The sequence below is a fragment of the Bombus huntii genome, chromosome 5 (assembly GCF_024542735.1).
Source record: "Bombus huntii isolate Logan2020A chromosome 5, iyBomHunt1.1, whole genome shotgun sequence".
Lineage (NCBI taxonomy): Eukaryota > Metazoa > Arthropoda > Insecta > Hymenoptera > Apidae > Bombus > Bombus huntii.
Window position 1 is genome coordinate 13953791 of NC_066242.1, and position 12137 is coordinate 13965927.

Here is a 12137-nt window from a genome sequence, read left to right on the forward strand (position 1 = left end):
TTCTTAGTACGAAAGAAATAAAATATGAAATAATCTCTGTTGCAATACTAATAACAGCCTGAGAGTTTTCTCTCGAATTCCGCTTGAATACGTAATTCTCTTTATGTGCTTACTACTGTGGGAGATATCGCATATGGAACAGGCTGCAAATTAGTCGACACATTTCGCAGTACGACGTCTATCATAAGTTCACTATCTACGAGTATTAGAAATAATAATTGTATACAAAATGTTTGAACGATGATAGCTTAGGTAAAAAAGATCCCTTTCCAAGTAAACAAATAATTGATGTTAAATGATTCAGGCATTTATTAGATGTGTAAGTACAAGCAATGAAACGAAAGGTATCGTTTGTTCAGTTACTGTAGTATCCAATTACGAATAACGCAGTTTCTACAATGTCCGTTGTTATATTTCGAAAGTGATTTTCATTGAAATAAATATCTGTGTGCATAGAAATTCGTAAAAAGCCGATGTTAATACACGATTAGTTATGAAATAGTGCGACATTAGTCGCGATTATCACAAGAAATGGTTCTTTACGTTCTTATTAAATGGTTCATACAGTATCTCTGATTAATTCTTTCATAATTATAACGCTCGAACGCTAACTTACGTTAACGAAGAGAAATGACACAAAGAGAATTCTAGTGCTATACGTCCGAGGGAAAGTATCAATGTAAATGCGTAAATTTGCAGTTCTGCAAAAGATGTGATTCTTGGGAAATGATACACGCAATGTTGGTGATGACGAAGGAACACTGAACGGTTGGCCATAATTCGCGACACGTTTGTCGTGTTGTGTCTGGTGCATTAAGATTGAAAGATTGCTGATTACGTCAATGGGTGACTTTTTCAATATTTAATATTGATGAAACGCACGAACTAGATCCGACTGGTTCTGAAATCTTGCAGCGATCGTATAAGAGTATGAACCATTTCTTTAGCTTTGGGAATGTTGTGTGTTGTATGAGTTCTTTCCATTTCAGTGTTATCTCGCGGTCTATTTTTGACTTAAATAAGTATTAAAGGAGGGTATCTACAGTCGGTTGCGTGAGAGCTTCTAAGACGCGATTGTGAGATTTCCTGTGATTTAAGAATCATCGAAGTTCTTGGTTCGGAGCGCGATAAGTTCACGGTAGTTCAAGCAGAACCTTCAAGCGATGTAACGATTATTGCTGGCTGATTATATCGTTTTTCTAGAATTCCCCAAACAGGTGAATAGTTTATCGCGTTGTTACCGAAAGATTCGATCGCTTTAACTGATTTCGTGTCGTAGGCAGGATCGCAAGTATATACATGAATTTTCTTCATCGATTCCTATATTGTCGTGAACAGTGCCATTCCTCGTAAGAATCCATATTGGCAAATTTATTTTAGAAAATGTGATTTCATTTTATAAGAAGTCGGTATGAGACTGAAATGTGTTTTGAAAGTTCCGCGTATTTTCTGTCGAATTTTGTGATTGAGTAGAGCAATTGATAATTATGCACAAAAGAGGGTCTCAACTCCAATTGTTGTGTGTTGAATTCATGTCATGTGTTTTATATTATGCGCTGAATTTTGGATATGCTGTAGAGCGGAGAGTCATAAGTTATATACATAAGTTATTCGTTCGTGGTGTGAACCGATCGTGGTTCAAAATATATGACAAAAAAAAAAAAAAAAAAAAGAAATGGTACTTATCACATTACATTTACTCCAATGCAGGTGGTTAAAAGTGAAATTGCTTAAGCATCTGCATAGGATTGCGATCGTAACAGTGATAAGGTATGGATAGGTTAGATCTTTTGAGCCACGATCGTCCGATGCCTCGGACAAAGTGAATGTGAGTCAAGACATTCTTCTCTATAACATCTCTCAATGTTAAGATCATTGGAGCTGAGTGTACGACGTCCATCTGATCTAATTCGACCTGTGATTTAATGAAGGAGATAAATTCGTCTTCTGAATCTTCTAACCATACGTCAATATTCGTTACGGGCGTCTCTTCGTCATAGTTATCGAGTAAGCATGCGAATTCTACTTTAAATGGGTCACGTTTCGATTTCAAAAACTTCATGCGATCTTCGTGACTATGAGCCACATTATGTGTATTTTTATGTGGAGATAGGGTAAGAAAACACGGAATCTAAGTGATATAAATAAGTGATTCGGGAGCAAAAGTACGACTGACTGTTCGAAGAAGAGATACGACTGACACGATGAAGAGATATGTGCTGCTTCTGGTCAAGCTTACGAATACTACAACCTTACATGGTGTTCACTTGTCGTTGAAGGAGTGTTGCGTGGATGTGACGCTCCTAACGCTTCTGACGCAATTGACTCTAAGCAATGGCTCCTGTCCTGAGAGCGGATGTCAATTTTCTTGAACGGTTGACTTCATTTGCTTCATTCGATTCTGTCGTTGTTGGATATCACTTTTTCCGAGTAACCGACTCCTTTGGAGACGATGAGTTCTTCTAAACACAGGTTCGATAGAGTTCTTCCTCCGAGGATGACACTCCTGATGTTACTGACTTCAGTGATGTGATCTTCAATTTCTTCCGGACTGATGCTTCCTCCTTGGTACCGATATACGGTTCGAAGAACCATGTGGAATCGAGCGAAGGGATTCCCATTTGATTAAGGGGTATAACCAACAGTGTAATGTGGCAACAGTGGCTGTTGTCATGTGTAGTTGCAAGAAATAGATTAATTACTATTGATTGATTGTGATTTTTATATATGTATATATAGCTGTGCAGAGTTCGCAATGCTGTTACGATATTTAAAACGTTTCGCGATGTGTGAAGCGATTTAATGAGAGATAGCAATTTGACTTGCCTTTTCTCAGATATGATTAGAATTCTGACGAAAATGTGCTGTTTCAGTATTCTTAATACCTTGTATCCTCCCTTCCATTGCACGTTGTGCCCGTTGGAAGGGTCATCGAGGGCCAGTGTTACGTGCGAGTATCCAGGAAGTGGAACATACAACCTTGAGGAATATTCGAAAGGGTTCGGCTTATAGTACGGAAACCATTAGATTGACCGTCGCACGACCGTTTGAAAACTTCAAGGTTTATGACAGAATCTCAGTTATTAAGCACCGGAAAAGTGGTGTGAACAAGTTAAAAGGGTATAGTACATCCGCTAAATTACTCACGTGCCATTTCAGCGCTACCACACAGGTGGTCGAAGCACAAAACTTCTATTTCTCAAAAGTAGCAACTGTTCAATGCATGTCATTATTTCTGTGAAATAACAGACTCGTATGTTTCCTATTTGTAATAGTAAATTGCATCTGCTACTCTATTTCTCAAATTTAGCTCAATCATCAACTTACACTGCTCTAACATGCACCCCTTCAAGAACAAAATTCCTATGTGGTATTATACGAGCAAGCGGTAGGTACCTTACAGTTAGATAAATTTTCTTTCACTAGATTTTTAAATCAGACAGCTTACTCAATTTTTGTTCATTGCTTCAAATTTTTTCCGTAAGACTTAGAGCTTAATGTTCAGTGCACCACGGATTCGAAACGCGTTCTTCCCCTTATGCAACTTTCCTAACAGTTGAACTAGTGAAATTTAATCAATAAAATCAGCAAATCACGGGAAACAATTTACTGCATAACAATTAAACCATTACATAATTTACAAAATTCAAACGACTGCTAAATATCGTCAGGTATTCCATCTTCATCTTGAAACATGACAACTCGTAGAGCCGTAAACATAGAAAGCACGTTTGTGATGAACTGAAATATCAAATAGTTGGTACCTAAATTATTACAATGATAAAGATGGCAGTGAAATCGATTAAGAAAAATCATTCCATTACCGAGCAATAATAGCTGAGAGAGAAAGCTGGAATGATACACCTGATTCTTAAGATCACCGGAGATTGTGGAATCATCATGAACAATATAAATTTTTGTATCCTCAAAGGCTGTTCATACCATTTAGATTGGTAAACCGTTCTCATGGTACTTTCACTCTGGTAGAAAAATACACTTAACTGTAATTCTTAATCTGAAGCTACAATACTAAAATTTGAAACTTACTACATCTATTAAGTTGTCAGCTGGCCACGCGCACATGAATACCGCCAATAGCACAGTTATAGATACGGTAACGAATTGAAGTTTCACAGTAAATGGTTGTCGCTATTTGTTCGAGCAGATTTTAATAATTTTAATTGTAATAGCATATTAATTTGTCTTATTCGTTACTCACTCCGATAAAAATGATACCAGCAAATACGCTTTCTATGCCACAGATACATAGCGTAATCAGAGTCGTATATCGAGCTGTGTTCGCCACTTCTTCTGCGTATCTAAAACCACACGTTTGAAAAATATCCATGATATTTTCTAATACCTTATATTCTCTAAGATATACAGTTTAATCGAGTTCTTTTTCACCGTAGAATCGTTGCATACCTTTTCAGAGTGTAATACTTTTTTACGCATTTTATCAATGATTTAACACCGTTAACGGCACGTATTTCGGTCATTAAAATCTCGAAGCGCGCTGCAGCGAAGAGCAACAGTAACGCGCAAAGTATATTGGTGCACAGAAGTGACGCGCATTGCATACCGACGAGCGATTGTTGCAAGAAAATAATGCTCCTCACGGGTTCAAAATCAACTGGGAACGGATATTCTGCATTCGTTGGAAAGGGATCAGATATGAAGAACGTTCCGATGAGAATAATAGATGGGCTCCAATAAAACCAAACTGCAGATGCTGCGTAGTATATGGCGTACTTGTCCACGTATCGTTGGAAGATTTGTCTTTCGTACGAATTTCCTTTCTCGCAACAAGATTTCATCTCTTCGATTAATCGCTGCAGTACGTTATTTGGATCACTAAATTTTGAGATGACCATTAAAGATGAATTTTACCTGATATCGATCGTGTTGACTGAAGCAGTAGGTGGAATGCAGAGGTACGTGTACAACAGCAAGTGTCAAAGAAACTGATTTACAAAACCTTGCTGTATCCTCACGGTTCACATATATTGCATATAGCAAGGGACAAAAGAGTAAAAGTGAGTTGAGAAATAACACGGATCTCAAAATTTTGAAACAAAGTATCTGAGACTTGGTAGCTGTCGATGGAAGCGGCCAACAACAGGACAATCCCAGGATAAATTCAGTAAAAGCTATCGCCGTTTCAGGCGTCGCATTTCGAAACATACCGCCGCGAAGTTAAAGCCAACTACCGTGTCAAGATATCACACCGTTCTGTCTTCAAGCAGAACGCTTCGGTTTGAAATAATTCTTAAGAATTGTAATGAAACAAATAATGAAATCATATAGAGGTAATGGTTCGGTTGTATAGAGTTACGTGAGTATTCTTAGTACGATTGAAATAAAATATGAAAGAATCCCTATTGCAGCACTAATAACAGCCTGAGAGTTTTCTTTTGAATTCCGCTTTATTACGTAATTCTCCCATGTGTGGTTACTGCTGTGGGAGACATCCCATATGGAACAGCCAGCAAATTAATGGATACATTTCGTAGTACAGTGTGTAACATAAGTTCACTACCTACGAGTATTAGAAATAATAATTGTATACAAAATGTTTGAACGATAATAGCTTAGGTAATAAAATTGCCTGTCCAAGTAAACAAATAATTGATGTTAAGTTATTCTCGAAGTGTTATCGCTATGTTACATGTGGAGGTACTATGAATTAAATGAAAGGTATTGTTTGTAAGTTACTATAGCAGAAGAAGAGAGGTTATACCTATGGAGGGGTCTTGGCCATATACCAGGAATAAGAAAATGCGTATCAGGTGTAATTATGAGAGAGGTATTACTTATCTCTCTATAGTAATTCCTTCACTCTGAGTTTTTCTCTTGCGGGGCGCTATTCAAACAACGACGGATCGCGGTGAGGGGCGAAGGAGAGTGATTTTTTCATTTTGTATATATATATATACTATATGTATGTATCTATTTTGTTTAACTGTTTGTGCATTTATATTTCTTTAATTATCTCTAATAAGTAATTTATATTTTGCACCATATCAATGATGCAAATATCATGCCTGACCTAGTTTATTAATTCAACAATATTATCGTATATTTTTTTAATTGTACAAAAAGATTTGAAGTGAATGGTCAAAGAAACTTTTAGTTATTTGAGAGATAAAGTAGAATACGGTCATCAGACCACACACTTACGGGTATATGACCACAAGGCCGGCAACCACGATAATGACTAGGAACAGAAAAGTGTATTTCTTTCCGTTGATCCTATCCGTACGTGCTGGGACCCCTCCATTAGTATAAGCTCCATGAACACAAGTATCCAATTACGAATAATTTAGCTGCTACAATGATCCCAGTTATATTCTTCTTATGGTCTTTACTCAAATAAATATTTGTGTTCATAAAAATCCGTAAAAAGCCAATGTTAATACACGATTAGTTATGAAATAGAGTGACATTAATCGCGATTATCACAAAGAATGGTTTTTTATACGAATAGAACCACGTTCAGAGCACATTCACTTTGAATTAATTCTGTATCATGACGCGCAAAGTAGTGAAGATGGAGAAGGCATTGGACAGGTACTGAAATGTTAAAGATTTATTATTTATATAATACCTTTGATTAATTCTTTCGTAACTATGACACTTCAACACCAATTTGTCTTACCGAACAATAATAACGCAATGAGAGTTCTGGCACTATACATCTTATGGAAAGTACTAATGGTTTTTGATATGTTAACATATTCAATAGATTTTTCTGCATTTCCAACCTCCGGTCATACCAGGTCGAATTATATGCACTTTGCGGGATGCCCATGCTCTAAGAATTATGACACATTAACAAAGATTAAAAATTTACTTCTTCGGAAAATAGAATATGATTTACCATATCTATCAAGTAATCAGCTGGCCATGTGTATAAGTAAATTTCCGTAAGTACAGTAACACATGCACCTATATACTGTATCTTCACGAACAGAGGTACATCCTGTTTAACAAATTTGTGTCAATACTTAAATAGAATAATCATTGTCATATGCATTATACTATACGCAAAACGTTATAAAGTATACGTACTACAATCATCATAATACAACACAAAGTCAAAGCAAATGTGGCTACTCCAACAGCGTAAAGTACCATAAAACGAAAATTATTAAGCACTTCTTCTCCGTATCTATAAAAAATTATCGCTAATACTGTACATAAATGTATCGTTTAATACACGCTTCATCTTCCACATGTCATTTTTACCTTCTTAAATGTAATTGTTTCTTAACGCAATCGATCAACGTATCAGTGTCTGTGCTCCGCTCCAGATTCACGGCCAAACACTCAAATCTCGCTGCCGTGAACCAAAGTAGAAGCCCTCCAAACGAGCTTATGCATATTTGCGCAGCGGATTGAAAACAAACGCAAACATGTTGCATATATATGATAATATATACTGATGTATAATTTACAGGAAACGGATATTCCACATCAAATGGGAAAGGAACTGGCAAAATTGCAGGTCGTAATGAAAAACCAACCGCAGTCACATACGTACATGCTATGGAACAACCGCAGAAAACATAGCACTTCTTGATGTACTTGTAGAAAATTTCTCGTTCATATTGTTCCGCTTCTTTGATACAAACTATCATTTCCTCGACTATACGCTGTAACTCATAGTTAGGATGAATTGGTATAATTTTGGCTGTGGTATAGGGGACGTCACGCCGATTTTGATAGGTCTGAAATATGTATGATGTCAAGATCTATATGCTGCATAATTTTTCCCAATACACATAATTCCAACTCGCTCATAGTTTTCCAGTGATATGTAAAAATATTGTTACTATTTACTATGAATTTATCTGAATTAGGTTTGTGTTAGATTTAAGTTAGGTTTGACCTACGTTATTAACCCTTCCATCTGTTTTAATGCTTCAAAAGTAAACTAAATCAGACATAGCAATAATGTTAGATTGCCAAAATTCCTACAGCCATCTAAATCATGATAGTAAATAATGAGATGAATATCATTAATCCAGGCGCTGCAGCACATACTAAGAAAAAGTATTAATCTTTACAAAATACCTCAAATTCAACAAAATCGATGAAGCGTCCTTTATTCCAAATAGTTATCTATTGTTACATCAAGTAACGACAGATACTAAAACTTACCTGTAAAGACACGTGTTTGACGCTGCATACAATAGTCTGAAATATATTTTGTGATACACCTATTGTAAGGCAGACACACGAGGAAGTAGCGATCAAATCATCAAAGTGTACATAACAAAAATATAGCATTGGCAGAAATAGCAAACAGGCGTTTATAATACTGCAGATCTGCAATATCTTGAAACAAAAGATTTTATTTCTGTCGTTGTTGATAGGAAGCGGCCAACAAAGAGTTATAACTACACTGAGCCACGTAATGTGAATAACTTTCTCTGGTGTTATTTGTTTCGTCATGACTTCAAAAAGTGTTTGCCCTGTGAATCTAACGCAATAGATTTAACTGGTGCCAGAGTTCGATATATACAGACTATCGAGGGATAGAACATATGTAATTTAATCGTTTTTAATCCAAGCGTATATTCGCAATCGTCATTGGCATATAATTGGTTTGTACGTACGAGAAATTTAATAAATTATTACACTGAAGAACAAGTTTTATCGGTTTGCGATTTTCTTCACAGTAGGCCGCTGCCAGCTGACTTGACGCTAATCATTATTGCTTGCATTATACATTAAAAGTATGTACCGTATTAGACACGTGCAAAGGGTAGTTATCACGCAACGGAGTTAATATTCGCGAAAGTCAAGAAGCGTTCGTTAAAATAAAGTTGCACACGTACAATGTTATATGCACATTCAGTCACACAAAAGTTTGTTTGCGATATCTGCTCGAAGCTACGGGCCACGTCCTTTTTCTTGAAGCGATCTTCTTACATCGAATCCAAAAAGCACCGAAAATGTTCCGAAATATACTGTAAGTAATGCAACGAGAAGAGAAATGTGAACGATTATGAACACAATCTTTAACCATAACTGACATTGAAGAAGCTCGATGCTTAGAAATTTTAGGTTTCGATTTCCCGGTAAATAATTCTATTAATATTATATATTTGATATTAAAGAAATATATTCAACAAAATGTTCTTACTACTTGCAGTTCAGACGAAATAAATCTATTGCATAAATTTTTCGCGTGGTTCTTGCACTTTGATAATAAACGCATGTTTAATTATGGTACTTCATTCGAAGCAACAAATTTTACTACTGCCATTATTGTGTTGTCATATGTTTTTTAAGGTATGTAAGTTTATTCATCGCTTTTTCATTACAGAACCATTCCATACTCTGTTACAAATTTTATCAACGACTTAGCACTGTTAACTGTGCGCATTTAATTAGACATATTTCATAGGTTTCATAATTATACTTTGATAATAGTTTTTATTCGTACATATATTTGTGTGTTATATCCATAAAATACGATGTTATTACACAATTAGTTATAAAATTTAGTGACATTAATCACGATTATTACAACAAATGTTCCTTTATACGAATAGAACCACATTCAGAACACATCCATCTTGGATTAATTGTGTATCATAACGCGCAAAGTAGTGAACATGGAGAAGGCATTGGACAGGTACTGAAATATTATAAATTTGCCATTTATTCAAGATCTTTGAATAATTTTCTCATCACAATTATGGCACGCGAACTTACCGAACAGTAGTAACGCAAAGAGAGCTCTGGCACTATGCATGCGATTGAAAGCGTTAGCGGTTGTCGATATATTAACACATTCAGTAGACTTTTCTGCATTCCCAATTTCTGTTCATACCATGTTGAGTTATATATACTTTGTGGAGCGTCCATACTCTAGAAATTATGAAAATTTAACTGATTTTAAAAAAGTGAACATTTGTATTTCTCCAGGACATAGAAACCACATTTTTGTTACTACCATATCTTTTAAATAATCAGCTGGCCACGCGTATAAGTAAATTTCCATAAGTACAGTGACACATACGCCTATAAACTGTAGTTTCACAAATAGAGGTACATTCTAATAAAATAAATTATGTCAATAATTAAATAGTAGCATAATTTTACGTTACATTACACTATATGTAAAATGTGATAAATTTATAAATTTCACTTACTACAAGCACCATAAGAAAACACAGAGTAATACCAAACGTGGCTACTCCAATGGCATACAGTACCAAAAATCGAAAACTATTAAACACTTCTTCCGCGTATCTAGAAAAATATTACTAAAACATAAATGCATCGTTTGATACACACATTAGCTTTCAAATACTATCTTTACCTTTTTAAATGTAATTGTTTCTTTACGCAAACAACCAACGCATCGATGTCTGTGCTCCTTTCCAATTCCGCGGCTAAACACTCAAATCTCGCTACCGTAAACCAAAGTAAAAGCGCCCCAAATGAGCTTACGCATACGTGTGCAGCGGTTTGAATACAAAGGCAAGCATGGTGCATATATATGATAACATACATTGATGTATAATTGATAGCAAATGGATACTCCGCATCAAATGGGAGAGAAACTGGCAAGATTATAGGTCGTAACGAAAAACAAGTCGCTGTCACATACGTACATGCCATGGAACCACCGCAGAAAACATAGCATTTCTTGATGTACTTGTAGAAGATTTTTTTCTCGTATTGTTGTGCTTCTTTAACATAAGTCATCATTTCCTCGACTGTACGCTGTAACGCGTAATTAAAACACATTGGTTTAATTTTAGGCAAGTGTGTAGAATGTGTGTGTCACACCGATTTAGATAAGTTTGAAATATGTTGTTAAGATTAATCTTATCACTTCTGATACTGCAGCACATACTCAAAAAGATCCCAAGCTTATCGGAATCGGTGAGATGTCTCGTATTCTAAACAATTACATACCGAGTTTTACGTCAAATGATGATTGAAATTAAAGCTTACCTGTAGAGAATCGTGCTTGATGAAGCATATAAGAGTCTGGAAAATATTTTGAGACACTCCTAATAAAAGGCACATACAGGAAGAAGTAATGACGATATCATTTAAGTGCAAATAAATCGAATATAATATTGGCATAAATAGCAAACAGCCACTAATACCGCTACAGATTTGTAGAATCTTGAAACAAAAGATTTTATTTCTGTTGCTATTGATAGGAAGTGGCCAACAAAGGCTTATCACTACGCTGAGCCAAGTAATATGTATAACTTTCTCTGCTGTTATTTGTTTCAACATAACTATATAAATTGGTTGTCTTATGAATCCAACGAAGTAGATAGAACCGACACAATGGTGTGATATATTGCAAACTATCGAGAATATATGTAACTAAAGTGCTTTGAAAGCAACTGAGTATTCACAGATGTTACTTGAATATAATTACTGTAGACGTACGAGAAATTCAATAAATTATTACATCCAAGAATATGTTCCACCTGTTTGCGATTTTCTTTACAGTAGCGCGCTGCTAACTGACTTAACGCTAATCATTATTGGTTGCATTATACATTAAGAGTACGTACCGTGTTAGACAGGTGCAAAGGGTAGTAATCACGCAACAGGGAAAGTAAGAAAACGTTCTTCGAAAAAGAATTGTATACGTGCATAAAGTCATGTGTATATTCAGTTATACAAATACTTGTTTATATATCTACACGAAGTTGCAGTGCACGTCCCTATTTCTGAAGCGATCTTCTTACGTTGCCGCTCGAAAGGACCAAAAGTGCTATTACAAACGTCTATAGAAATGTCGCGAAATATACTGTAAGTGACGCAAGCAGAAAAATACATGTGAACGTCGATGGACACAGATCTTACAATTAGCTAAAACTGGTATTAAAGAAGTTCAACGCGTCGAAACTTTAGATTAATCGGTAAGACATTCTACTAACACTAACGTTACCACGCCCGGTCAAATGACCGGTTTCAAAATCTAATTTCAAATTCTACATTCATTGTTATTTTCTTTTTGTTCGTCTAATTTCGTTACGTAATATTAACAAAACATGTTATATTAACAGAAATTGAGAAATTGATCTATGTTGGCCTGATAATGGCCTGGTAAAATTAGTGTTAATATATCTAATTCTAAAGAAACATAT

The 12137-nt window shown here is 35.6% G+C and overlaps 3 protein-coding genes across 3 annotated transcripts; all 3 read right to left on the reverse strand.

Annotated features, from left to right (window-relative positions):
• Nucleotides 1-2270: 2270 nt before the first annotated feature.
• On the reverse strand, nt 2271-5184 carry LOC126865945 (odorant receptor 49b-like). Its single transcript, XM_050618914.1, has 6 exons — nt 4891-5184; nt 4426-4832; nt 4220-4319; nt 4048-4149; nt 3825-3980; nt 2271-3741 (listed from the first exon to the last, which is right to left on the reverse strand). Exons 1-6 carry the CDS (start codon nt 5182-5184, stop codon nt 3658-3660), a joined length of 1143 nt encoding a protein of 380 aa, XP_050474871.1. The 3' UTR covers nt 2271-3657.
• A 1332-nt stretch (nt 5185-6516) lies between these two features.
• Nucleotides 6517-7828, reverse strand: LOC126865841 (odorant receptor 56a-like). Its single transcript, XM_050618736.1, has 5 exons — nt 7249-7828; nt 7072-7171; nt 6881-7000; nt 6659-6814; nt 6517-6573 (listed from the first exon to the last, which is right to left on the reverse strand). Exons 1-5 carry the CDS (start codon nt 7638-7640, stop codon nt 6517-6519), a joined length of 825 nt encoding a protein of 274 aa, XP_050474693.1. The 5' UTR covers nt 7641-7828.
• Nucleotides 7829-9089: 1261 nt separating this feature from the next.
• LOC126865843 (uncharacterized) lies at nt 9090-10767 on the reverse strand. The gene is made up of 4 exons (XM_050618737.1): nt 10337-10767; nt 10167-10266; nt 9727-10069; nt 9090-9649 (listed from the first exon to the last, which is right to left on the reverse strand). The coding sequence occupies exons 1-3, from the start codon at nt 10765-10767 to the stop codon at nt 9890-9892; spliced, it is 711 nt and encodes a 236-aa protein (XP_050474694.1). The 3' UTR covers nt 9090-9649; nt 9727-9889.
• Between the last annotated feature and the right edge of the window lie 1370 nt (nt 10768-12137).

Coding starts and splice junctions, on each gene's coding strand:
- LOC126865945 (XM_050618914.1), bottom strand. CDS start 5,184: ATGTTTCGAAATGCGACGCCTGAAACGGCGATAGCTTTTACTGAATTT. Junction 4,833..4,890: donor GTCAACACGATCGATATCAG/GTAAAATTCATC, acceptor AACGTACTGCAG/CGATTAATCGAAGAGATGAA. Junction 3,742..3,824: donor CTCTCAGCTATTATTGCTCG/GTAATGGAATGA, acceptor TTGATATTTCAG/TTCATCACAAACGTGCTTTC.
- LOC126865841 (XM_050618736.1), bottom strand. CDS start 7,640: ATGATAGTTTGTATCAAAGAAGCGGAACAATATGAACGAGAAATTTTC. Junction 7,172..7,248: donor AAACAATTACATTTAAGAAG/GTAAAAATGACA, acceptor AATTTTTTATAG/ATACGGAGAAGAAGTGCTTA. Junction 6,574..6,658: donor CATTGCGTTATTATTGTTCG/GTAAGACAAATT, acceptor TTAACATTTCAG/TACCTGTCCAATGCCTTCTC.
- LOC126865843 (XM_050618737.1), bottom strand. CDS start 10,767: ATGTGTTTTAATTACGCGTTACAGCGTACAGTCGAGGAAATGATGACT. Junction 10,267..10,336: donor AAACAATTACATTTAAAAAG/GTAAAGATAGTA, acceptor ATATTTTTCTAG/ATACGCGGAAGAAGTGTTTA. Junction 10,070..10,166: donor GTTTTCTTATGGTGCTTGTA/GTAAGTGAAATT, acceptor TTATTTTATTAG/AATGTACCTCTATTTGTGAA.